Here is a 27665-nt window from a genome sequence, read left to right as displayed (position 1 = left end):
ATAAAATAGCTGATGCTTACCTCCCTCTAACTATGTTTTCTTGAAGGAGTTCCTGAATAATAATACCTATATTAGAAATGTTGACTTTGTTGATAAGACCATTAATTGACTTCTTTAGGGCTTCCCAGCTCATCCTCTGGTATGCTAAGCTAGAAAGAATAGATTTTAATAAAGATTAAAATTCCATCAGCAATCACAGTAACAAGAGGTTATTTGAACATAAAAAATACTTGGTGCCTTTATTTTTAACATTATTTCCATAAAATGACCACAAATGCAGTAAAATATTACTAAATAAACACAGATTATATCCTAAGCCAGTGGTCGGCAAACTGCGGCTCACGAGCCACATGCGGCTCTTTGGCCCCTTGAGTGTGGCTCTTCCACAAAATACCACGTGCAGGCGGGCATGTACAGTGCGATTGAAACTTCGTGGCCCATGCACAGAAGTTGGTATTTTGTGGAAGAGCCACACTCAAAGGGCCAAAGAGCCGCATATGGCTTGTGAGCCGCAGTTTGCTGACCACTGTCCTAAGCTATTTGATTTTTATGTACATATAATGCTTACACACAGACTGCTTCCCTTTAATAACATACATTTATTAAGGACATATAAGAATAATCATATATATTGCACTTTACAACATTTAATTCATTAATCAGATTCAATACATGGTTATTTTACATTATAACACTTTATACAAACTTGTCTTTAAAAATTTTTTTAGATAAAAGCTATTATTTTTTATTTTAAATTATAATCTGAAATACCTACATATAAACCATAAAAAGGAAATTTTTATTATGTTCCATCTCCTAAAAGCATGAGAAAACAAAATTATTTTAAACTATCCTATATAATAAAAGCCCAGCAACCAAACGGCAGAATGACCAGACCAGTCAACCAGTCGCTATGACGCACACTGACCACCGGGGGCAGGCCCTCAATGCAGGAACTACCCCCTGGTGGTCAGTGCGCTACCACAGTGGGAGCGCCACTCAGCTGACCGGGATGAGCGGCTGCTCTCGCAGCAGCTTAGAGGGCGGGTCCATAGCTGCTCGACTGAGCGGCACCCCTATAGTGGGCCGATCCCTGCAGGCCACACCCCCCACTAGTGCATAATCCTGTGCACCGGACCTCTGGTAAAGAAATAATAATTATAGGAAAAGGAAAGTCATATGAAATCGTGGGCTGAAAGACTGTTCTAAATATTTAAAGAACGTCTCTACATTTATGTAATAATCCCATAGCTGTACCAGCTGAATGCCAGATAGCTATACTTTTTAACTAAAGTCGTAGGTAAATTTTTCAGCCTTAAAGTTTCTTTGGTTGAACGTGATACTGTCTAAAACCTTCTAAAGCTCTAAGATTCTATGGTTTTTTGTAATTATTTCTTTGTGGAATGTCATTTCAGATGCAGTTTTAATTTTTTTTTCTTACATATAAATTTTTGAGGAAGCTGATAGACTTCTTGGGATAATATTTACAAATGTATAGGATTACAAAGGATAGCAATCATACTGAAATATAGTTTTTAAAACATGAAAAGAACAAAAGTTTGATATAGTACTCTCTGTGCTTCTTAACACATTAAATAACAAGAACTGGTAGTAGGCCTAATAACTTCTTTAATTTCCAAATACCATGGCATAAAGAATTATTATGAGATATTTGCAACTAATAGTCTATTAATACTATGGTCTGTTACCTACATTCCCGTAGAAAAAAAAATGATAAATTTTAGTTAGATATTAGTAAAAATAAAGATGCATTTCCCCCCATTTATGTTCATGAACTGCCTGAATTCTATTCATGGATCTCTTAAAGGTGTGTAGGTTAAGATTCCCTATTCTGGAGTGACTAGAGGCCACTTGCACAAAATTTGTGCAAAAGTAGGTCTTCCTTCCCCTGGCTGCTGGCTCCAGCTTCCCTCTGGCACCCAGGACCTGGGCTTCCCTCACAGCCCCGGCTTCATCTGGAAGGACGTCCAGTCTAATTAGTATATTATGCTTTTATTATTATAGATATTGAGGAGGGATGGGGAGAGTATTTTATTACTGATACTATCCTCAGCAAACACTGAGGATACTAAGCAGACTGAATTGTAGTTAATTTTATTACTGTTTCTAAATTTGCTATAGATCATGTACCCCTTAGTGCCTGCACTCCCACTGTTCCTCAACCCCAACCTTTTGGTATGCTACTATCTCTAAAGAAATATATCTATGGCTTAATAACCAACTTGACCAATAAAATATTACTGATAATCACTTCTATTAAACTTTCATCAAAAAACTGTATCAAGTAAAATTATACTTAATTAGAAAGCCTACAATTCACCTGATTAAGTACCTACTAAAAGCAAAGACTATAGATTTCTCTTAGAGACTTAATTTTCTTTGTCCCCTTTACAGCCTCTGAACAGACTTCAAACATATATATATATATACTAGAAGCCCGTTGCAGGAGGATTCCTGCAAGAATAGGGCTTCCTCGGGCCAATTGCGCCGCCAAGCCCCTCCGCCCAGGGCTGCACACGGGGGTCCCAGCTGGGGGCGGGGCTTAGGTGGCCTGTTTGCGCCGCCAAGACCCTCCACCCAGGGCCGAACATAGGGGTCCTGGCTGGGGGCGGGACTTAGGCGGCACACGGGGGCCGGATGGCAGCTTGCGCTGGCCCACCCTGCCTGCAGTATGCAAATTAGCCGCCATCTTTGTTGGCAGTTAATTTGCATATTGCACTGATTAGCCAATGGGAGGCATAGCGAAGGTACGGTCAATTACCATGTTTGTCTATTATTAGATTAGATAAAATTATGTTCTAGGAATTACTTAAAATTTCACATATTGCTGACTGCCCACTTTATTCATAAGAAAAACTTGCATTAACAATGCTTCTTGTTTTTTACAATTAGGATTGCTTTGGGCTGGACTGGGGACAGTTAATACTTCTCACTAATGCTGCCACTACTGCTTCTACAAGAGCTAAACGCCTATGTGATCATGAAGCTCCCACGAACCACAGAGGCCATCTCCAAATCCCTCCTCAGCATAACACTCCAAGCATCACTACCAAGTGTTGGGACATGACATATGAAGAGAAACATACTTACCAGTTTTAAATTTAATGTCATCTAATATCCCTTTCTAGCACATAACTTTTTAAGTTTTAACTTATCTCAAGTCTTTACACTTACACAAATGACATTTCTACTTCAAGCTCAGTTTTGAAACACATTTAGACTTCATTTATACAAGGTTATCAAGTACTTTCAAGTTGCCATTAAAATACCCACAAAAGATGCAGGAACACTCTTTCTTGACAAACCTAGAATCTGTTTTTCTTAAAGTATAGCTATCTTCTAGCCCAATCTTTTTACTACCTACCTAGCAACTGAGTGGGCATTTCAATCTTACACCTAGATGTTATCTCATCCCATGAGAGAAAACTTAACTGCACTTTCCTATATAGCTCCTCAACATCCCAATTGTTTTAAAAAGGGAAGGAAAGGTATTTTCAGTGTGAATAGTCATATATAAATTTTGAATGTCTGCCTTATTGTAGCAAAACATTATAATCCAAGATGTTATGGTCAAAGAAAAGGAGGGAAAAGAAAATTGTAAACTTAGTTCCATGGATTAATACTGGGGTTGGCAAATTACACCCATGAGCCAAATGTGGTCCGCTGCCTGTTTGTGTAAATAAAGCTTTATTGGAACAAAGCTGCTCATTTGTTTACATATTATTTATGGCTGTATTCCCAAGAGTCATCAAGTAGTTGCAACAAAGATAGAATAACAAAGACTTAAATATCTACTGTCTGATCTTTTCCAGAAAAAGTATGCCAACTCCTGGTTTGGTAAAACTGAAGATTCATTTTAGGTAAAAAATATCAATACTCTTGATTATCCAGGAAAAAGAGACACTACCAATAGGTAAGCATGCAACTATGAAAGAAATAATCTAAAATAGCTAAGTGTTATTTCCTTAAATTTTTAAATTCATACATGCAAAGAAATAAAGAAGTGCTGAGCTAATGTGTCAGAGTAGGACAAATAGTATGCAGCATTCCAATGAAGGTTATAGAGTGAAGAAGGGAAGAAGTCTAATTTGAGGGATCTATCATTGTGGACTAATGTAAATTCTCAACAGCCAAGGTTAATTAGACCGTAGCTGATTTTTGTTTTTCAATGAGATATCATTGCCTTGTATAGTTAGTGATATGAACATGCCTGTTTTTATCTGTGATCTGTTCTTGCATCATCCTGAGCTTTGCAGGAGGAATATATGCTCCACCAGTTCGAGTAAGAAGAGGATCCAGCTCCTCTTTCTTCTTCTTTGCCGTAGGCTCATCCTGAGCAGAGGAACTTTGGGTCACCGATGGTTCTGGGCTTCTTCTCCCGGGCGATGAAGATCTCCGGTACCTTTTCCGATCCACATCTCTTTCTCTTTCTCTTTCTCTGCGTTTCTCTCTGTCCCTACTTCTGTAACATTAAATTTTGGAAAATGGAGAAAAGACAATATAAAATACAATCTTAAATGTATTTCTGCATACCAAATGAGTGAGACCATAAGTGGGCCCAATAAATTCAGAGAAGGAAAAGTGGTTTGGAATGGGTAGAAAGTACTTCACAAGAAAATGTAATTAAATTAACTTATGTCATCAAGGCTTGACAATTTATATTGGGGGCAAGAAGACAAGGGGAGAGCGAAGGGTGAATGGCTTTCTGCAAGTAGCAGAAGACAAAATAACTAATGGAAAACTGAGCAAGGGTGTTCAGGCCAGAATGAAAAGAACAATCAGGAAACAATAAAGAATCATGTATAACAGTAGTTGGAAGTATGTGTTCAAGTCAGGCTGAAATTTTCGAAGACAAGCAATACACTTTACATAGTTTCAGAGTGGAATAGTGACATAAAAAGAGTGTTTTAAGAAGACAAATTGGCTTGTGATACACATGATATAAACTATATAAAGGAGAAACCAGAGTTTATCATCAATAATGACAATTTAGGAGTAAGACTATCATAAAAATGTAACATTTGAAATTGTTTCTTGATATAACTGGTATTTTTATCAAAAACTTCAGAATACCAGAAGTTTCTGTTTGAGACAATTTTTAAAGAAAATCAACCATTTTCTAGCCACAATTACTCTTCCCTATTAATGCAAGTGAGTATTCTTTCTTAAGCTAACACTTTTAAAATAATTAGAATATTGCTCTCTGAAACTATCAAGAATAACAGGAAAGGGTAAATCCTTGATTTTTGCTATCTTTCCCCAGAGAAGAGCTTGTCCACTTACCTATTTTTTACATATACAGATACTGCCTTGGAAACTCAGGTCATTCTACTCACACTTTGTGCAACGATGAGTTATATGAATACAGTAAATAAAAACTGTTTTATATTATCTTATATGAAAGCAAGGGCTGCACAACCAGGAAACCACTGAATAGATTTTACCTAAATCTAGACGGCATGTGAGATTACTGTCTTAATATACAGTAATGCAACCTAGAGACAGAGAAAAGCAGGCAGTTTGAAAATGATGTCTAGAAACCCAATTAGTCACAAAGTCAGGTGCTCTGAAATCTAGGCACTGATTTGCAATGGAGTTGCTTCCTGTTATGAAGATAAAATGTTCCAAGAGAGTAGCTAACAGCAATGATTATGATTCTTCTGAGAACCACCGACTAAAACTATTAACTGGCTGATAAAATCGTCTCCTTATAATTATAGTGCTGGTTCCTTTAGAGTGCATGAGCAACACAGTCTCCTTTGAATCCAGATAGAAATATTTCTCTTCAAATGCTTTTGGACTGTTAGCCATTATATTCCACCTTAATACTTCAGTGTGACTGTGTGGGTCAAATGAGACTTTTTGAACATAAAATGAACCAAACACAGACCTACAGTGAAGTAATACAGTCAGGGATGATGAAAAATCATGGGCTTTAGAGTGAGAAATGAGTTCAAATCCCAGTTTCATCATCTACCAGACAGGTAACTGCCACTTCAGGTAAATTACTCAAATCACTTCAAACCAGTCCTCTTTTCTAAATTGTGAAAAAACAGTATCTAGCTCATATGTGAGAAAGTATTCAAAATGCCTAGCACAGTGGTTGGCAAACTGCAGCTCACGAGCTACATGCGGCTCTTTGGCCCCTTGAGTGTGGCTCTTCCACAAAATACCACACGCGGATGCGCATGTACAGTGCGATTGAAACTTCATGGCCCATGCGCAGAAGTCGGTATTTTGTGGAAGAGCCACACTCAAGGGGCCAAAGAGCCACAGTTTGCCGACCAATAGCCTAGCACACTAAATATGGTGATAATAGTTGTTCTTATTAAGGTGTCATTAAGGTGACAGACGATGGGATTGGCTTTTGGAGGCTCATTTAATCTGACATTTGAAGACTGGAGATATATATAAAAGTAAAAGAAGTGAAAATGAAATTGGAGCTGCAGATATCAAATAATCCATTTAAGCACCAAATTGCAGAGTTTTGATCAAAATTCTAGTAGGGATACAGTTTTAGAAGTCATGGATTAGGTACTGACAGAGATATCAAAATCAGTAAGAACTTAGTGAACACTAAAACATAGTAGACAAGTTTTTGAAGCTAGATGACTAATAAGGTGGGTAGTCAAGTTCTCCAAGACTAAGAATAATAACATATTTAGATTAAAACCACAGATTGGTAACTTCATTTTCAATGTTCATTTGCCGTTATGCAGGAAAGTAAATTTAGATCACTTTAGGTCATATAATATAAACAACTTCCTTTCATTCAGTAAAGAACCTCAAAACACACGAGCCAACTCCTCTTGCAGTACAGTATAATGAATAAGAGCTTTGGCTCTAGAGTCAGACAGATTTGAGACTAACATGCTTCTAGAACACACACAAATGTTTTAACTTCTCTAAGCCTGTTTCTTTTTTTAAAATTTTTTTGTTATTACATGTGTCCTTATCCCCATGTTACCCCCCATCTAAGCCTGTTTCTTGATCTATAAATAGATATAACAGCATCCACCATCATACACTTACTGCAATAGAACTAATTTACATGAAGTCCTTATTAGAAGATCATCCACTTAATGCTATTATTGTTTTTATTATAAAGAATAAAGAAAAGTTAAACTAATACACTCTTTCTATAGTTAAAATTTCCAATACTAACCGTGACTCCATGCTGCCATCATAAGAACGTCCTCTTCTTGAACGCTCATTGTCTGACCTGCTGTACTCAAAGTAATCTCTATCCCGGGGGGATCTTTCTTGTTCTGCATATCTAACACAGCAAATAAGAAAACCAAAGTTGAAAACAGCTATGTTACACTTAGGAAAGCCATACATTGGTAATGTAAAGCAACTCTATGACTAAAATATGTCTTATCAAACTGTTTTTAACAGACAGCTCATTATTTGACACCCATTCATTCAGTCTTGATTATAAAAGCTTTGTTGTACCCAACAATAAAACAACTGCTGGAATTCACTTAACCAAACTTGTCATCCTGATTCACACTGTCCTTAGCAAGATATGTATCTGGATATCGTATATAGTCAGCATGAAAAACACTCATCCTGAAAATGACTTCTTTTGCTTAGTCTATAGCTACTCATTTTATCAAAACACTGAATAAATGAGATCAATGTCATCAGTTGGTGTCTATAAAGACCAGTTTAACTTCACTCCAAAAGGGAGGGACTGCAGGAGGGCTCCAAAGCGTATCCAGCCATCTTGCTCAGTCCCGGATCGGCCAGACCCCAGCAGCAAGCTAACCTACAGGTCGGAGTGTCTACCCCCTGGTGATCAGTGCACATCATAGCGAGCGGTTGAGCAGCCTTAGCATATCATCAGCATATTACGCTTTGATTGATTGAATGGCCAACCGGTCGACTGGACACTTAGCATATTAGGTTTTTATTATATAGGATTATTCTTGAAACTGCATTTTTGGATAGCAGTGGCAATGGATTAAAATTACTAGAAACAAGGATGAATAGTACAAAATCTGCTATTTGAATGTTAAAAATCAGTAAAATCAGAGAACCTTAACAGAAGTTAAATACACACCCACATAATAAATATACATAGTAACATAATCAATATTTTATAGACACATTTAAGTCTTTGTTTGGAGAGATTATTTTTTTAAATATAGAGAGTAGATGACTGATGAAAGGTAGTAAGTAGTTGCAAACCATGGCAATTAACTTGCCCATGAAGAAAGATTTTTAGCACAGAGAAAGGAGATTTTTAGCAAGGAGAGGAACAGATTAGACAAATGAAAGAAAGTTTGGAGGGTGCTTTTCCCTTCATAAATTATTTTTAATAGTCACGGTTTACTAAGTGAAATAACTTAAGTCCATATGAAAGCATGATGAATATAATGGTAATATTTCTGCATCTTTGATCTTAACATGATATATAAACAATACTAGTATTTTAAAGACTATAAAAAGCTCTGTAAATGTAAAGGATAGTAGTAACAGCAAAAGCAGCACCTCAAAATAATGTAATTTCAACTCAGTTTTCCATTTTATAAACTCATTCTAGAGAGAGATATTAAAGTTCTTCCCTCTTACCTAAAAAATTACTTAAAATCTAGATTTATTTACTAGAAAGACCTACGTCAGTCAAGAATGATTCATACTCAAGTCCACTCAATATTCTTTATAAAACCATAAAAAAGAAGTTGTCCACTCTAAAATTGGGAAACTAAGAGTTAAGTAATTTCTTAAACTTATAAAACATTTAAATTGAATTCAGAACACATAAAACTGTTTACCTGTCTTCTGGAGAGACGGTCCTTTGATATGAACTGTTGTTTTCCCTTCTGTCATGACCTGAAGAATGCTTCCAAAAAGAAAAGAAAGAAGTATTTATAAAATCATGTTAACACATAGCCAATGAAATATATATCTCATAAAATTGGAAATGCTTTAGAAATTACTTCAAAATATTTTTCAAAAATCTGTTTTCACTATGGAGCAAAAAACCCCCCAAAATTCAAGGTAGATGAAAATATTTCTCACATGCCACCTTGCTGATATTTTATTCCTATATATGTTATAAATGTATAGGATACCACTTTTATTTCACCTCCCCTGGTGAAAAATAAGATCAAAACTTTCTTTTGGTGAAAAACATGACTAAGGGCCAGAGGTTTTCTAGCAAGAGCTCACTTTTGTGGTTATGCCCAAGACTTACTACTGCACTGGCCTTCTTATTTCCTTTGGCTTATAATAATCACAATTTTAGTCCAAGTTAATGAATCTAGATATAATAAATGGCTAGAAGAAACAAACTCTAATATATTTATGAAATTCATTCATGTTTTCAGCAAACATTATTCGAGTGTCTGATATGTATGGCACTACATTAGGCTATAAGGATTTCAAAGATATAACTTGAAAGATATAGCTCCTGTGTCAATTCCTTTTAAAAATAACAGACATACAAATAACTTCAATAAACATGAGATTGAAGAGACATGTCACGTGAGACGGAGAAATGAACCATCTAGTTTGAGAACATATACTAATTTAAAAATCCAAATATGTTTAAGAAGCCAAAATATTTACCTCTATAAATAGGTAAATGTTTATACCATTGATCAACATCAATATTGACAAGGTTTTTAAAACGAACTAAAATAATTTTAATTAACCAAATTACAAGAAAAGAAAAACAGTACGTTTTTTAAAATATCTTAATCTAGAAATCTAAGAAAAGTAAATAAAATAATGAGTAACTTGTTCTGCATACTTGCCTTCTTAATGGGAAAAGATATATATAAAAATAGAAAATTACTGCATAGAAATGTAAACAAGTGCTCATACTTCATCTTATTTTATGATTATCTATTTAACAGAAGTTGGAGTCTAACATTATCACAAGTAAATTTCCAATCTCATTAACTATTGAAGGAAGCATTTAAACTAGATTAATCTATGTAAGTAAATAAGCATGTGATCAAATCTGTAATTTACAATAGCCATAGTTAGGCTGTCATTTTATACTCAGTGCAACCATCTTAAAACCCTGTTTCTAATGTGTATAAGAAAGTTTTTAAATTATTTCACTTAACAACACAATGAAGTAGAAATGTTCAACATCATCTATAATAACAAAAGGGTAATATGCTAATTAGACCAGATATCTTCCGGATGTCATTCCAGACATCCTTCCTGATTAAGCCAGGGCCGGAGGGGTCCAAGGTGACTGCGGGCGAGGGAAGCTCGCCCGGGTTCCAGGTGCCTGTGGGAGGCCTGAAGGAAGCCAGCCAGGTCCAGGTGCCCGTGGGCAGCTTGAAGGAAGCAGCCCGAGTCCTGGGTGCTGGAGGGATCTAGTGCCAGCAGCCAGGGGAAGGGAGGCCTACTCTTGAATGAATTTTTGTGCATCAGGCCTCTATTATATATATACTAGAGGCCCAGTGCACAAAAATTTGTGTACTTGGGGCGGGGGGGTGGGGGGGGCCCTCAGCCCGGCCTGTGCCCTCTCTCAGTCTGGGACCCCTCGGGAGATAACAACTTGCTGGCTTAGGACTGCTCCCGGGTTGCAGAGGGCAGGCCCAATCCCTAGGTGCAGCCCCTGGTTGGGCTCAGGCTGATTGGGGAGTTGGGGCATCAACCCTTGTCATGCACAGAGCAGGGCGGATCGGGAGGTTGCGATGCCACGCTCAGTCACACTCAGGGTAGGGCCGATTGGAGGGTTGGGGCACCGCCCTCTGTCACACTCAAGGCAGGGTCATTGGGGAGGTTGCGGTGCCACCCTGTCATGCACAGAGCAGGGCCCATCAGGGGGGTTGGGGCTCCGTACCCTGTCACGCACAGAGCAGGGTCAATCAGGGGGTTGAGGAGCTCCCCCCTGTCACACACAGAGCAGGGCCCATCAGGGGGTTGGGGAGCTCCCTCCTGTCATGCACAGAGCAGGGCCGATAGGAGAGTTGGGGTACCGCCCCGTCACACACAGAGCAGGGCGGATCAGGCGGTTGGGGCGCCGCACCCTGTCACACTCAGGGCAGGGCTGATGGGGAGGTTATGGCTCTACCCCGTCACACACAGAGCAGGGCCCGTGGCGGGGGGGTGATTGGGGCGCCACACCCTGTCACACACAGAGCCGCAGGGCAATCAGGGGGTTGGAGAGCTCCCCCCTATCAGGCACAGAGCATGGCTGATCAGGGGGTTGGGGCGACTTCCCCTGTCACGAACAGAGCAGGGCAGATAAGGAGGTTGTGGCCCTGCCCCCTGTCACACACAGAGCCGCAGGGCAATCAGGGGGTTTGGGCGCTGCCCCGTCATGCTGATCCCGGTGCCGGGAAGCCTCGCGGTTCCGCTGATCCCAGTGCTGGAAGGCATATTACCCTTTTACTATATAGGATAGAGGCCTGGTGCACGGGTGTGGGCCGGCTGGTTTGCCCTGAAGGGTGTCCTGGATCAGGGTGGGGGTCCCCACTGGGGTGCCTGGCCAGCCTGGATGAGGGGATGATGGCTGTTTGCAGCTGGTCACACACCCTTCAGGGTGTGGGTCCCCACTGGGGTGCCTGGCCAGTCTGGGTGAGGGGCTGAGGGCTGTTTTCAGGCTGGCGGGTGACTGAAGTTCCCAACCGCTCCTTTTTTCTTTTTCTTTTTTTTTATTCTGGGCCAGCTTTAGCTCTGAGGCTTGGCTCCAGCTCTTAGGCCTCGGCTGCTGAAAGCAGGTATCTGGTTTGTTTGGATTCTATAATTGAAACACTGTTTCAACTCCAGCTCTGAGATCCCAGCTGGCTGAAAGCAGGTTTCTGGGGTTTTGTTTAGCTTCTATATTTGTAACAATGTTTCAAACTGCAAGCTCAGAGGCCGGCAGCAGCAGGCGGGGAACATTGGAGTCCTCCGTCACTGAAGCAAGCAAGCCTCATGTTCACTTCAAGCTGCCTGGCTGCTGGCCGCCATCTTGGCTGGCAGTTAATTTGCATATCACCCTGATTAGCCAATGGGAAGGGTAGTGGAAGTACGGCTAATTACCATGTTTCTCTTTTATTATATAGGATATATATATATATATATACACACACAAACACACTCACACACACACACACACACAGGTTTTAAAACCTGACATCAAGATCTTAAGCCAAATATGGAACACAAGACTAATTCAAGTCATGGTAACATCAAACATAGTATTTACTGATATTTATTATATTACATAGGCCTTCCTGTATAGTCTGGAGAATACAAAGGGAAACCCCTCAAGGAAGTTATGATCTTGTAGGAGAGATGGTTATAAAGACTTCCACAATTAAACATATCAGATTATATGTTCCAGAGAGAGAGAGAGAAAGAGAGAGAAGAAGGAGAAGAAGGAGGAAGAGAAGGAGGAGGAGAAGAGGAGGAAGAGGGGGAGGAGGGGAAAAAAGAGGAAAGAGGAAAAGAAAGAGACACTAAAACTGCAAACTCTACTTTTTCCTTTACAAGGCACTGCAATTACTTTTATTACATTAGGGAGATGGCCTCAATTCTGTGCTAATGATTTTTAACACATCTCCATAACATCTGTTGTGAGAAAGATAAACCAAAAATATTGAAGTCGTGAATCAGGATTTCATAAATATGATGACGTTAATGGATGACTGGCACACGTAGTAAGTGCTAACAGGAGATCTTGAGTAGGGCACAACCACCACGGTACAGAGTACTAAGGGATGACAGTGAGTAAGGGGGACCTGAACTAGGCTTTAGTAGGTGAACAGGATTTCACTATGTGAAAAATCATTTTGAGGTAAGATCCAAATAATAATAACCAGAATTTCCCAATTTCCTCTATCATAGAGTTAGATTGTAAGTCAGAGCAATAGTTGAAAATAACTTATTGTCAAAATTACCTTTAAAAATCCTGTTCATTTAGCAAAACAAATACAGTATACCACGCAGCCACTTGTAGTCTCTAACAATGGAGAGAGAGCAGTACAAGGAGGTAAGTGAAGCAGGGAGCCTGAGTCCAAAGCTCTGGGTATACATTAGGCTCAGGGAGCAAGTCAAGAGCAAGGGACAGGATGGCTGGAGGTAGGGACCTTGCTTCTGGCTAGCTAAGGAAGCTACAGTAAAGCTCAATGGGAAAAGAAAGATCCTCAGCTCAAGCCTCTTGAGCCTAACAGATGAGCTTAGAACATCAAAGGAAGATCTGAGCTTCCCCTGAGGCAAGATTGGTTCCAACCCAGCTAGTGGACCTGCCTGTGGCTTACAGGATAGAGGGAAACACCCTAAACTGAGAAATGACTGGGAGGGTCCAAACCATGGCTCAAGGGATCACAGAGGACCCATTGGTAACACAAGAGGGAAGGGTGGAGAAGCATAGTCTAAGACAGTGGTTCTCAACCTTCCTAATGACGCCACCCTTTAATCCAGTTCCTCATGTTGTGGTGACCCCCAACCATAAAATTATTTTCGTTGCTACTTCATAACTGTAATTTTGCTACTGTTATGAATCATAATGTAAATATCTGATATGCAGGATGTATTTTCATTGTTCCAAATTGAACATAATTAAAGCATAATGATTAATCACAAAAACAATATGTAATTACATATGTGTTTTCCGATGGTCTTAGGCAACCCCTGTGACAGGATCGTTTGACCCCCAAAGGAGTCGCTACCCACAGGTTGAGAACCGCTGGTCTAAGAGGAGCAGGAAGATCTGAGAGAGACTAGACCAGGGGTGGGCAAACTTTTTGACTCGAGGGCCACAATGGGTTCTTAAACTGGACCAGAGGGCCGGAACAAAAGCATGGATGGAGTTTTTATGTGAACTAATATAAATTCAAAGTAAACATCATTACATAACAGGGTACGGTCTTTTTTTTTTGTAGTTTTATTCATTTCAAACGGGCCGGATCTGGCCCACGGGCCATAGTTTGCCCACGGCTGGACTAGACACTTCTCCTTCTGTAGAAAAGATGTCAGTCTAAATCTGAGTGCCTGGATGAGGGGCTGATGGCTGTTTTCAGGCTGCCCGCACTCCCTTCAGGGTGGGGGGCCCCACTGGGGTGCCTGGCCAGCCTGGATGAGGGGCTGAGGGCTGTTTTCAGGTGAGCCAAGCCTGCAACTGAAGCCCCCAGTCGCTCCTTTTTTTCTTTTTCTTTTATATTCTGGGATTTATTTACCTTCTGTACTTGAAACTTTGTTGCGGCTCCAGCTCCCAGGCCGGCTGGCTGAAAGCAGGTATCTGGGGTTTGCTTGGCTTCTATAATTGAAACACTGTTGCAGTCCTGCTAGCTCCAGCTCTGACGGCTGAAAGCAGGTATCTGGGGTTTGGTTAGCTTCTATAATTGCAACATCGTTGCTTAGAGTGCAGTTCAGAGCCCAGCAGTGGCAGGCGGGGAATCTTGGCTTCCTCCATCACTGGAGCAAGCAAGCCTCCTGTTTGCTTCAGCTGCCTGGCTGCCGGCCGCCATCTTGGTTGGCAGTTAATTTGCATATCACCCTGATTAGCCAATGGGAAGCATAGCGGAGGTATGGTTAATTACCATGTTTGTCTATTATTAGATAGGATATTGATTTCAGAGAGGAAGGGAGAGGGAGAAAGAAACATCAATGATGAGGGAGAATCACTGATTGGCTGCCTCCTGCATGCCCCCCACTGGGGATCAAGTCACAACCTGGGCATGTGCCCTGAGCAGAAATTGAACTGTGACCTCCTAGTTCATAGGTCAATGCTCAACCGCAGAGCCACACCATCTGGGCAGAGAAACAATTTTGAAAGCAGTTGGAGTTACTGACCCATTACTCATCGCCTCCTATGCTTCCTTTTTCATAACCTGTTCCAGCCAGACTGGACCACCACCTGCTGTTCCCTCTGCCTGGCACATGCTTCCACCAAACACCTGCATGGCTAATTTCCTCATATCCTTTAAGCCCTTGCTTCAATGCCTACCTTTTCTTTATTTAATATATTTTATTGATTTTTTACAGAGAGGAAGGGAGAGGGATAGAGAATTAGAAACATCGATGAGAGAGAAACATCAATCAGCTGCCTCCTGCACATCCCCCTACTGGGGATGTGCCCACAACCAAGGTACATGCCCTTGACCGAATCATACCTGGGACCCTTCAGTCCGCAGGCCTATACTCTATCCACTGAGCCAAACCGGTCAGGGCAAATGGCTACCTTTTCAATGGGCCTTTCCAATTAACCCTTTGAGTGCCAACCAATATCCTAGGAACTATGCTAAAATTGCCAAGACATTTTTGCTGGTTTTACAGCAGTTTAGGAAAAAAATTATGAATCGCAAGTACATGAAGTTACATATTCAAAAACTTAAAGAAACCTTACTACATTTGTTTTCATCTTTGACATATATTGTTTGCTGATTGTATTATAAAATACTAGTAGAAAAAAATTTGAACAAAACATGTTAAAATAAAATTAATGTTGACTTTGAATACATGAATGAAGATATTAAATTTTAATAAGATTTTGATTAAAAAAAATCTAAAATATTTAGATAATAAAAGCAGACTTAGAACTGGACGCCATTTCGAAGCTTTAGGGCTACAAAATCTGAGTAAACTTCATAAAATCGTAGTACCTGTAAAAAATTAGGCAGATAAATGCCAGTGGTCAATTTTAGAACTACAAACATTTGGCATCATAAGTAATCTGCACTTAGGTGTCATCTGTCAATAAAGAGTGAACTAGTAGCATCTAACAGTGACACTGCAGGAGGCGCGCGATAGTGCTCCCGGCACTTTTGGCGAAAGACAGGAGGAGCGCAGTTGCGCTCCCTGGCACTCTAGGGGTTAAAAACTGCAACCTCCAGTGCTACTGCTCAATCTTACCCTATTTCTTTTCTTCATAGCACAGTCAAGCACTTAGTACTCTACCAGACCATGTAATTTACTTATGTGTTAAGTTTATGATTTATTTTCTCTTCCCACTAAAATGCAAACTCCATGAGAGCAAGGATTTGTTTTGTTCACCCTTTTACCCAAAGTACCTAGAGCAGTCACTGAGATACAGTAAGAATCCGGTGAATATTTGTTGAATGTATAATGTCTAAAGGACAGCACAGGATATAGAGCTCATATATATAATGAACTATGCAACAAAAGGTTCACTTGTAGACAGATATGCAGGAACTATAACCATTTGGGCATCACAGTTCATTTCATGTGCATTAAGGATTTCCTGCCCTGTTATTTTTTTTCATGTGCCCACTAACATGCACTTTCTTGATTCATGCATACACACCCTGTATGTTCTCTCAACTGTCCTTTTGAACACTATTACTCCCACCTGACCAAGTATGCACATTTGAAATTGTGTTAGATGTATGCACGATGTCACTTTACTGTCTGAATTATATACATGCATTTTTGTTTAAAGGATAGGTAATTGACTACATGTTTATTTTTTTATTACACGTTTCAAAGACTTACTTTTATCTGCGCCACACTACTTTTCATTTTCTGCTGCCCGCTGATCCTATCAATCAAGACTCCGTAAGCTGGTCCAAATAACAAGTCCCAAATGGTATGAATTTTCTGACAGTATACTTTTTCTGTCTGCAAGGATCACCTATAAAATATACCAAAGAAAGCTCTGTTAACTTTGACCAACTTATTTTTTGTAGTCAGTAGGCATAGATATAACCAATAATAAAAAAATCCTTAAATAGCTCCACATAATAATGTATAAAGAACACATATTATTAGCAAAGATTCTGAACAAGAGAGCAAATAATAAGAAGGGTATATTAAGGGCAATAAGGTATTTTATTCTTATAATTGAGAAGAAAAAAGTTAATTTAAAAACTAATGTCAGATAACTTTATTCAACTTGTTCTCAATGAAAGAAATATATCTACATCATAAAATAGTATTGTGACATTATAAAAAACACACACAAAAAACAAGTGAACAGAGGAAGCAATTGTAAAATATCCAATGTTCCTGTAATAATGATCAATCAGAGATAAATATACTCTGTATGAAAATATAAGGTACTATAATAATAGCATAATCAAGCTAGCTAGCATAATCAAGTCTCAAAGGCTTCAGGTATATGCACTTATGAGAACTAAGTATTTGTTCAGAATAAACCTAGTCATCAACATTAAATGCTAAAATTAAATTTCACTATCCATCTGTTAAACACATTTTAGGAATTTTTGAAAAATGCTAAATTGATAGTTATGTTTCCAAGTATTTTATTGGAGTTACATGTATAAGTCATTTAGGGCTTATGAGAATTGCATATTTAAATGATTTATAATATGGTGCATAGCACAGAATTACAAAAACAATATAAAATAGAAGAACAATTTTAAGATAAAGAATCTAGAGAAAGAACTGTTCTCAGTACCAAAAAAACTGAATACAACTAGGAAAAATATTAATTTTAATGCAAAAAATGTTACATATTATCTAGTACAATTTCTTCTTTTTAAAGATAAGATGAAAGTCAGATAACTCATTTAATGCCCTAAGCTATGATAGTTAGTGGTGGACCATAAGTAAAAACCTAGCCTGAGGACAGGTAAATAAGTATTCTTTTCATTAGACCATGTACACAAATAACCTTGACACTATAAAGTGACATAGAGCTGCTACCATTTAATATAGATGGGGATGTACACAACCACTAAGTCAAGGAAAGTTTCTATTACAATAGTTAGCATGGTATCAATATTAGTAAGTACAATATACGTAACATACTTTATAAACTTAACAATATATAAAATATAATTTCAATCTAAAGCACATAACTATTGTGCAAAATTTAACATTTTCCTTTGATATTCCTCTTGGGTCTTAAATCTGGTCTCTCTTCTCAACCTACCAACACATTAAAAATAAAATAAAAAAGCAACTTTCTATGTATTTTATTTCAAATGTACCTTAGTTATTTAAATTTAATTAGTTTTCTTTCTGATCAGTGTCATTTCCTCTTTCTACCACCCTTCAATCATCATCACCAAATAAAATTCTGGCAATCAAGTATACCATGTCCCAAAATATAAGTATGAAATTGACAATATTGAAAGGTAGACTGGTACTGCAGTTCTAACAACAACAACAAAATGTTTAAAGTATTATCACCATCAAGATTTATATAAATTTCCCTCTAGGGAAATTCTTAGAGTTCAACATGTACATGCTTGATATTTGGTCTAATTGGAAATTCTTGCAACGAGAGCAATTTATCCAGAGTTTATAGCTCTCACTGCTCTTTTTAGCATCACTATGAGGATTTTATGAAGAATTATTAAATTTTCCTCTCCTTGTCACAAGTAAGCAACTCAGCAAAACCACACCTCCTTTCCTTAGCAAGGAGATTTTATAAGGAGATGTAGTTTAAAAATGATGACAATTTTATGTCAGAAAGCAAATATTTAATAACATTTGTAAGAAGGACTTTAACTGGAAATGAATAAACTATAAATTCTGCAATTATCTCAAAAATTCAGAAAATGCAAATATATTCAACCAATGGCCAAAATGCACTCTGTTTTCTCTATTATTTCAGAACAACATTTCTACCATCATCCCTTATAAGTCCTCAACCCAGGTTAGAGAAACTCACCAAAATATACTGTCATAAAATTGTTAAAAGGGGAGTGGATTCCCTTGAGTTTGCTCTTCTGCATTCTACACAGTAACAGCAGACTGGACAAATTTCAGACATTTTAACAGTTAAAAAAATAAAAATATATAAATCCATAAATCATAGTTGTCCAGTGGGAATAACTGATTATTGATTAATTGAATATTAATCAATATTCAAAATATATATAGTTTAAATCTGTTCTAAATGCAAAAAATATATAATGGGGGGGGGGGGGGAGATCTTGAGGAAAATCCTCAAATAGGATCCAAACCCCTGCCCCTTCCGAACAGTGATTTTACTTCTGAGGGAAAAGACAGTAGCAGCAGATTGGCCACAGTTCTTAAACATTAATGACAAGATTGTTAGGGCCTTTCCCTGTTGGTACTGAAGGAAAACCCCTTTGTTTAAGAAAACCATTCTATTTTTTTCTTGCTATTTTTTAAATATATGTACACTAGAGGCCCAGTGCAAGAAATTTGTGCACGGGTAAGGTCCCTAGCAGCTGCCAGCCGGGGCCTCCCTTCCCTGGATGCTAGCTGCCAGCTGGGGCCTTCTTTTATTCCGCGTCGCCCCCTGGTGGTCAGTGCATGTCATAGCAAGCAATCGAACTCTGTCTTTCAGTCAAACTCCAGAGGGCACAATTTGTATATTAGGCTTTTATATATGTACATATTAGAGAAAAAATCTGCCCATGGTATACCACATAAAGGAAAGTGATGTAATTTGATTTTAGCATAGTTCCCAATTTCAGGGGGAAAAAATGCCAACACACTCCTATCCCTTTCAGAAAAAGTCACCAGGTATTACAGGGTGACAATCCCTTTTCTGCAATTCTGAAATCTGAAAATAGAAAGATTTTTCTTTTTAAGCTTGTTGTAAACTCAACTGGCTGCAACTCTTGATATGCACCAACTTTAGACTTCATGAGACTCTCATTTGATGTGCTGCAGAAATATTAATGTGCTTGATTGGAGGACTTGGACAGAACCCCAAAAGGGGGATTACATAACATATTTTCACTAAAATCTGCTCTAAAATTTCTTCTCGAAAATCTGAAAAATTCTGAATGTCAAAACATTCTGACTTCAAGAATTACAAATAAAAAATTGCAGACCTGTACTGCCTATTGTTTTTTCTTAGTCATTGCACACTCATAACCATTTCAATGACTGAATATTCCTATGTTCAAGTACAGGGCTGGAAGCTGTGCAGACAGTATCTGGATACTGCTGGGATTTTGTAAGTGATGAGGAACAAACAATATAAAAGCGTTTGACTTGTCTCTGGTCTGTGACTCTATGTATAGAGGAGTCCACACCAATTTGAGGACATCTCATGACAGATTCTGATGAGTTAAAACAACAACAACAAAAAACAAGAGTCTAAAAGTTCTTATCTTTTTAATGAACTCAGTGATACCAATATTCATACTAAAAAGAACTCATTATAAACTGGGAATAACCATTCATTTCCTATATCACCAAGCAAGTCCGTATTGGCTGGTATTTAAGTAACTAAAGAAATCAAAGTTAGTGATGTGATCATTTTGATATGCTACTTAAAATGTTTTAATAGTTTATTAACTTTTAGAGAGAGGAAGGGAGAGGGGGAGAAACATCTATGTGAGAATATAACATTGATTGACTGCTTCTGCAGGCCTCCTGCCAGGAAGTGAACGGGCAACCTTTCAGTGTACTGGATGATGAAGCCCAACCAACTAAGCTACACTGACCTGGACACTACTTAAAGTTTTAAAAAAATATTTTGCTGTTACATAGGAACATCCTCTACTGTGCTCCTTTTTACCAGAATATAGGCTCTATGAGAGCAGGAATTTGTTAATTTTTGTTTCAAAATTTCTATCAGCTATTTCTTGATTTATAGTATTGATTTCCCATTGAGGTTTTTAAATATTCTACATGTTGAACTTATCATTGCATTTATGAGGCAAGTTCCCTTTACTCTGTCCACTCTCTAGTCCCATACTCCTTATCTTTCCTTAAACAGCCAATTTTTTTTTGATAAGTCTACACTTGATGCCTCCAATTCTTAACCATCCATTAACTCCACCTACCCACCAAAATCTGGTTTTCTATTCCCACTACAAAGTACTTATCAAAGTTACATAATGACCTCTTTGTTGCTAAACCCAGGGACCATTTCTTTTACCTGACACTAGAGGCCTGGTGCACGAAATTCAAGCACTCGAAAAGGGAGGGGGTTCCTCAGGCCCGCCTGCGCCCTCTTGCAGTCAGGGAGCCTTTGGGGGATGTCTGACTGATGGCTTAGACCAGGGGTGGGCAAACTTTTTGACCCGAGGGCCACAATGGGTTCTTAAACTGGACCGGAGGGCCGGAACAAAAGCGTGGATGGAGTGTTTGTGTGAACTAATATAAATTCAAAGTAAACATCATTACATAAAAGGGTACGGTCTTTTTTTTCAATAGTTTTATTCATTTCAAACGGGCTGGATCCGGCCCGCGGGCCGTAGTTTGCCCACGGCTGGCTTAGACCCACTCCCCACCAGTCGCTGCGCTCACCAGCCATGAGCCCAGCTTCTGGCTGAGCGGTGCTCCCCTTGTGAGAGCGCACTGACCACCAGGGGGCAGCACCTGCATTGAGCATCTGTCCCCTGGTGGTCATTGCGCTATTTGGTCGATTTGCATATTCCCCTTTTATTACAAAGGATTACTCTATAATTTGGTACTGCTAAGCTCCTCCTACTGAAGTTCTTGCTTAAATGGACACTGGGTTCACCTGGTTTTCCTCCTATCTCTATTATTCTTTCCACCCCTCTAACATTACTTTTCTATAGAGCAGTGGTTCTCAACCTTCTGGCCTTTTAAATACAGTTCCTCATGTTGTGACCCAACCATAAAATTATTTTCGTTGCTACTTCATAACTGTAATGTTGCTACTGTTATGAATCATAATGTAAATATCTGATATGCAGGATGGTGTTAGGCGACCCCTGTGAAAGGGTCATTCGACCGCCATAGGGATTGCAACCCACAGGTTGAGAACTGCTGCTGTAGAGGTTAATCTTTGCTCATGGATTTTTGTCTGTTTTGTTCATTGCCATACTCCCAATATAGAAAGCCCTCAATACATGTTTGTTAAATGAATAGTCATTATCTTTTCTCCACAGTCCCACTGGAAGAACATCTTTACCTCCACACCTGCAACTAACATTTATAAAAACCACTCTTACCCTGGCCCATGTGGCTCAGTTGGTTGAGCATCATCCCATGCAGCAAAAGGTTGCTGGTTCGATTCCCAGTCAGGGCACATACCCAGCTTTCCGGTTCAATACCCAGTTGGGGTGTGCACCGCTTTCAAAGTGGGCTTTCTAAGTATTTAATTCAAGAGCCATTTAGCAAACCACATTCCAAGGAAATCTGGAGGTGGTAGCCTCCAGAGATTTATGAAGTAGCCCCTAGACACACAGCACTATGTTCCACCACAGAGGCTCCAGTCACCAGCTGTCCTGGTAAAAAGGTGTCCTAATAAACTAATTTAGGGAAGAGCAGTCAAGGTAGCTTTTCAGGTGGAAGTGCTGAGCTCTGCCTAGCCTAATACATTTATGAATTAGGCTCCAAGTCAAGTTAAACATAAATCTCCAAAGGGCCTCTCCTTCCCATCAGCTAACCTATTCTATGACAGGAGCACATGTCCCTAGGCCGAAACAGCCCATATGATCTTTTTGGTATTTCTTCACTGGGAAAGACTTATTAGCTTGGCTACAAAGGGCAAAGGCTTGCTTTAATCCATTGCTTCCTCCTGATGTATTATTTCTGAAGAGAATGCTTTGAAACTTTGCCCTTCGTCGTAGGCATTGAAATGTCTCTTCCAATGTCCACTTGGGAACTACACATACTGAGGTAAAATATTTCGGCTATAGGTTTAGTAAGTCTGGAAGTTTGCTGAAACTCCTATGCCAGAGGCCTTCTGGTTCCACCACCCTTCCATGCTAGGATTCTCAGACTGGAACTGAAAAGTAGAGAAATACAAGAAAGCCCACCAAGTCATCAGTGGGATCAGCTCTATTACCAATAATCACTTTTTTCTTAAACTAGCTCTAGGCTAGCCATGACTTATACCAAGTGAGGGTTACACCAAGTAGTACAAAATTTAGACTAAATACAAGTGGGCAATAAACAGAGAACAATGCTCAAATTAAGGCATGGGCTTTATACATACACAATGTGTCACTGTGTGCTCTTAGGTGGCCTCCGGTACAACAGCCACTGGAGGCCACTTGGCAGTGCACAATCACCAGCTAGGAGAGTTGACCTCTCACAATTCAAAAGCTGGGAAAACTGACAGAGCTCTGGCTGGTTTAGGAAAGACAGTTAAGCAGTCCAGGAAGTGTCAGAATTTCAGAAATGATAGGACGAAACTAGTCAAAGTGGGGAGGCACAGGCGGCGTACCAGGGCCGTACCGGTTGGCTACAGATGAAATCCTTTGCAACAGGGAAGGCAGCAGACCTAATTCCGGGGGCGGGGTGGACCATAACAGATCCCTAGGAGATGGGCTAGAACGGCGGCTCTCAAACTGGCATGAGAATCGCATGGATGGTTTGGTAACAAAGACACCGAAAGATCCACCCATTCCGCGGTTTCCAAATCAACCGGTCTGGGCTAACTAAGCTCAATAATTTACATTACTAACAAGTTCCAAGAAGATGCTAGTACCGCTGATTCAGGAGACCACATTTTCAGAACCACTGGGCCCATGTCCTTGGCTTCTCAAGTTTCAGAGCTCCAGTCAAAGGAAGTGGGAAAGGCTCCGTAACAGTGGCATGGGCACATGGAAGAGGAAGGGCGACATTCAACACCGAAGAACAAGAACCGAGACAGGGAATTCATCAACTGTGTTACAGTGGCAACAATAATAGAGCAGCTAAGACGGCACTGTGCACAATGCCTTCCTTACATGAGCTACTTCCCTTTATCCTCAGAACAACCCAGTGAGGTAGGTATTACTCTTAACCACAACCTTCAGATAAGGATGCCGAGACTAAAGATGTTAGGGAACCTGCCCCAAGAGAGAGAGAGACTTAACTAAACATGCTCAAGGCGGATGGAAATCTCTGTCCCCAGCACCAACACAATCTGTCTCCTCCTCCAGACGGTGCCTGAAACAATGCTGCTTCTGATCAAAATCACACTTTTAACGGCAATCCTAAAGGTGCTTTCCCAGGTAGGGTGGTAACTGAGGTTAACTCTCCAGCTCACAGACAGTCCTAAAATCCGGCCAGGTAAGGAGGAGGCAGGGTGACGGTCTGCAGAAGCCCAAGTCTGCTTGGTTGTCCATTTGCTATTTCTGGTCGGGATCCCTACCCATGTAAAAGGAATCCTTACCACACCTGCAATCACCAAGGTCTGGCATCTGAAATAGTCTTTCCCCCAACCTTTTCCTTCTTCGTGGATCCCAAAAAGTTGTCGTGAGGATTATGTGACAATAGGTTCCAGTGATGGCGACCCTTTTGAATCGGCGTGTCAGCATTTCGAAAAACCCTAACTTAACTCTGGTGCCCTGTGACATGTAGAAATTTTTTGATATTTGCAACCATAGTAAAACAAAGACTTACGTTTTTTACATTTATTTTATATATTTAAATGCCATTTAACAAAGAAAAATCAACCAAAAAGTGAGTTCGCATGTCACCTCTGGCACGCGTGCCCTAGGTTCGCTGTCGCTGGGGCGGTGCTGCGCTCAGCCTCGGTGACACGGGCGACTGTTTTCCTGTTACGCGCAAGTGCAGTGTAGGCCCGGGCTCCGGGGAGGCGGTGACTGGGGAGCCCATTTCGGAGCTTCCAGGCACTGGAGGTGGGTCAGCTAACGGGGGGAAAGCGGATGACGGCGGAGGGCAGCCCATACGGAGCAACAGAGACCCCCTCGGAGCACAATCATCGCGTAGGGAAAAGAAAGGACTGCGGGCATCTGAGAGCAGCAGTCACCGGGAAATGACGGCGGAGAGAAGCACAGGGGCGGCACTGCCACTGCTTCTCCAGGAACTACAATGAATCCCACGCCACGGCGCAGCCCCCGGAGCGGGGCCGCGAGCCCGAACGACTCGAGAGGCTCCCAGTGGTTCGCGCCCCAAACACACCCCACACGGAGGCGAGAGCCAGCGCCGCTGCAGGGTTTCGGCAACAAAGGCCCCGCGGAGGCACAGTGCCCACAACCTCGCGAGGAAGCTGGGTCCATCCGCGCAGGCGGACGGGCATTCACGGTCGCCCCTTACCCACCCGCTCAGACTCCGCCGGCCGCTTCTCACCCTCCAACCTCGCGGGCCAGGCCGGCGCTCGGCGGGAAGGCGGCCGCGCGCGCCCCTGCGCCGCCGACAGCCCCCCCAGCAAACCCACACCCACCCCGGGGCCCGCTGATCTTCCCACCCGGTCCGGCAACCCACCACCCCCACTCTGGTTCGCCGCCGGTGGCGGGTCCACCGAATTAGACAATTACCTGGAACTCCACCGCGCCGCCATTACACCGGAAGTACGTCACTTCCCCTTCCCGGCCACGGCAGGAGGAGGAAAAAGAAACGTGAAACACATAAAAACCTGACGCTGCATTGCCTTTGATACGTTCTCCTAGTGATTTATTTCAAAAACCGTATCAGAGCAGTCTATCCGGTCACGCTGTTCCCTTCCCCAGACAGCGACAAAAAAGAAGCTGACACAAACTACAAAATCCAGCATCCACCGCCTGTGTGGGTGGAAATGACGTAAGCAGTTGTATGTGAATGCCGCAATGTACGACGGGAATTGTAGTTCTTCTGGATAAGCGCCAGAGAGTACCATCAGGTGGCTCATGGGAATCCTGGTAGGGATTAAGACATGTCAAAATCTGCTTTAAAACCATTTCTTCGCATTTGCAAAAAAGAAAACTCTAGTAGTTATTTCCTGTGAAATTTTTAAACAGAGCAGACTCCCTTTTTCAGACTTTTTCGGTAATTAGATGGAGAATCTAAGCAAAAAAATGTTACCAAGTGGTTACATGCGTACTAAATTCCAAGATTTGAAGCCTAAATGAATGGGAAAATATTGGACCATAAACAAAGTGTAGCAATGAGGAGAAGCTATTTCTGTAGAGAGAAGATGATGCCTCTACATTAGGTCCTTCAGGAAGCTAACGGTGGATAGAGTTAAGAATGTGGAAAGGTGAGAGGAAAAGGCAGGAAACTGGATGGGGCAGGGGTGGGAGTCCCACACTGGGATAAATTGGTAGGGTAAGAGCCCCTTGTAACACAGTCCTGCTTAGTCATTGACCTGAGCCAGCACAAGGAGAATGTGGCCTCAACACCTGAGGTGGACTTCAAAGTGTTAGCAGGTGAAGGCTGTCATTGAAGAGGTATCTGAGTAGCACATCTCTGTGTCTGTCATGGTTTGTGCTGGGCTGCATATCTGGTGCTTTGGCCAGACGGGTCATGCTGTGCTGTCTGTTCCTAAAACACACAGATAGGAAGGTACTGACATCAGGCCAGGCCTTGAGATATGGTCTCATGGCCCCTTCCCAGCACTCAGGCCTTCTTTCTCAGAAGGCCCAGAAGTCTGATTCCAAATTTGAGAGACAAAGGACTGGAAAGAGTATAAGTAAAGAGAGTTTCCTTCATATTGGGGGGCCCAGAATTGAAAGACACATGTTTCTCTGGGCCTCCACAGAATTTAATAATAAAATGTAACTCCTGTAGTAGTCAGGGCTGCAGTTCAGCCTCTGATTCGGCAGGGTGCTGTAACTGTAGTCAGCTGGCCAGCTTAGTAAAGGCTCTTAAATTTAAATTCTGAGTCGGTGGTCTATCTCGCTGAGTGAACCCATAACAGGTTCACTTCTTGCTCCATGGAGATTCACTCTATACACATTCCGGGGACAGTGCTTTCTCTAGGTGTCTAGAAGTCACCCTGGCAGAGAATTTGCTCCACCCCCTTGGGTCCTTTCCAGAGTGTTTAATCCTATATTCAAAGAGCATTCCCCAAAGTCAATAAACTCAACCTGTGTAGTATTATGTTCCAGTGCTCTCTGCCAGTGAAGTGTTGGGGTCCAACCCCAGCAGGTCCAGGGGTTCCCAAAGGTGTGGACTGAGTTGGCGAAGAAGAAATGACACAGAGACAGCGTTCAGTTGATCAGCAGCCTAGCCAGTTTCTCTAGTCAGGGTCTCCAGCCAGGTTCTGTTCTTTATTCTCCTGTTACATCTGTATTTATACCAGTTGATTTTAATCCTATCCTTTCTATTCCAAAGGTTAGGGCATTTGTTATCTCCATTCCAAGGTCACTACTCTATTGTTCTGTTAAGCTACAAGGAAGTAACTAAAGGAGTAATCTTTACTTATCCTAAGTAAAGATTATGTAGTTTAAGCATGATTGTTCGTCGTTAAAGTGATTAATTACCCACCTGGCACTTAGTTAAGGGGTTTTATTCCCTTCCTTAATCCTGTTAATCCCTAACTCCAGGGGTGCCAGGAGCCGGTCCATCCTTGCTGTTTCAAGGGACCTGGCATATATGGCATACTGTTCTTAATATGTTTGCTCACCTTCTTGGCACTATGTGTTTTAACCAAGGTCACCTCTCTGAGAAAGGTTGTTTCCCCAGGTAGGGATTTTCCCCTGAAGTTAGGGAGGGAATAAAACCCCTTAACTAAGTGCCAGGAGAGTAATTAATCACTTTAACTAGGAACAATCATGCTTAAGCTACATAATCTTTACTCCCTGGAATGGAGATAAGAAACGCCCTAACCTTTGGAATAGAGATTGATAGGATTGGAATCAACTGGTATAAATACAGGTGTAACAAGACAGCAGGACACAGAACCTAGACACAGAACCTACACAGAACCTAGAGACAGAAGAACTTCACTGTAGAGAACATGGCAAAAGGTCCTGGACAGAAACTGGCCACAGAACCTAGAGACAGAACCTAGCGAGAGAACCTGGCTGAAGAACCTAGAGACAGAACCTGGCTACAGAACCTGGATAGAACATGGCAAGAGAACTTGACTAGAATCTGGTGACCGAACCTGGCTGGAGAACCTGGCCAGAACCTGGCTGGAGAACCTAGCG

The 27665-nt window shown here is 40.9% G+C and overlaps 1 protein-coding gene across 1 annotated transcript in view; it reads right to left on the bottom strand.

Annotated features, from left to right (window-relative positions):
- CWC22 (CWC22 spliceosome associated protein homolog) overlaps positions 1–25314 on the bottom strand; it is a 55349-nt gene extending 30035 nt beyond the window's left edge. The window contains exons 1-6 of the mRNA XM_081096276.1: positions 25074–25314; positions 16432–16570; positions 8802–8869; positions 7187–7297; positions 4232–4483; positions 21–149 (exon numbers count right to left, since the gene is read on the bottom strand). Of these exons, the coding sequence (XP_080952402.1) occupies positions 21–149; positions 4232–4483; positions 7187–7297; positions 8802–8869; positions 16432–16458 (587 nt within the window). The 5' untranslated portion in view covers positions 16459–16570; positions 25074–25314. The remainder of the gene's footprint in view (positions 1–20; positions 150–4231; positions 4484–7186; positions 7298–8801; positions 8870–16431; positions 16571–25073) is intronic.
- Between the last annotated feature and the right edge of the window lie 2351 nt (positions 25315–27665).

This window comes from Myotis nattereri, assembly GCF_964212035.1.
Source record: "Myotis nattereri genome assembly, chromosome: 7".
Taxonomy (NCBI): domain Eukaryota; kingdom Metazoa; phylum Chordata; class Mammalia; order Chiroptera; family Vespertilionidae; genus Myotis; species Myotis nattereri.
This window is presented reverse-complemented; position numbering and strand designations above follow the sequence as displayed.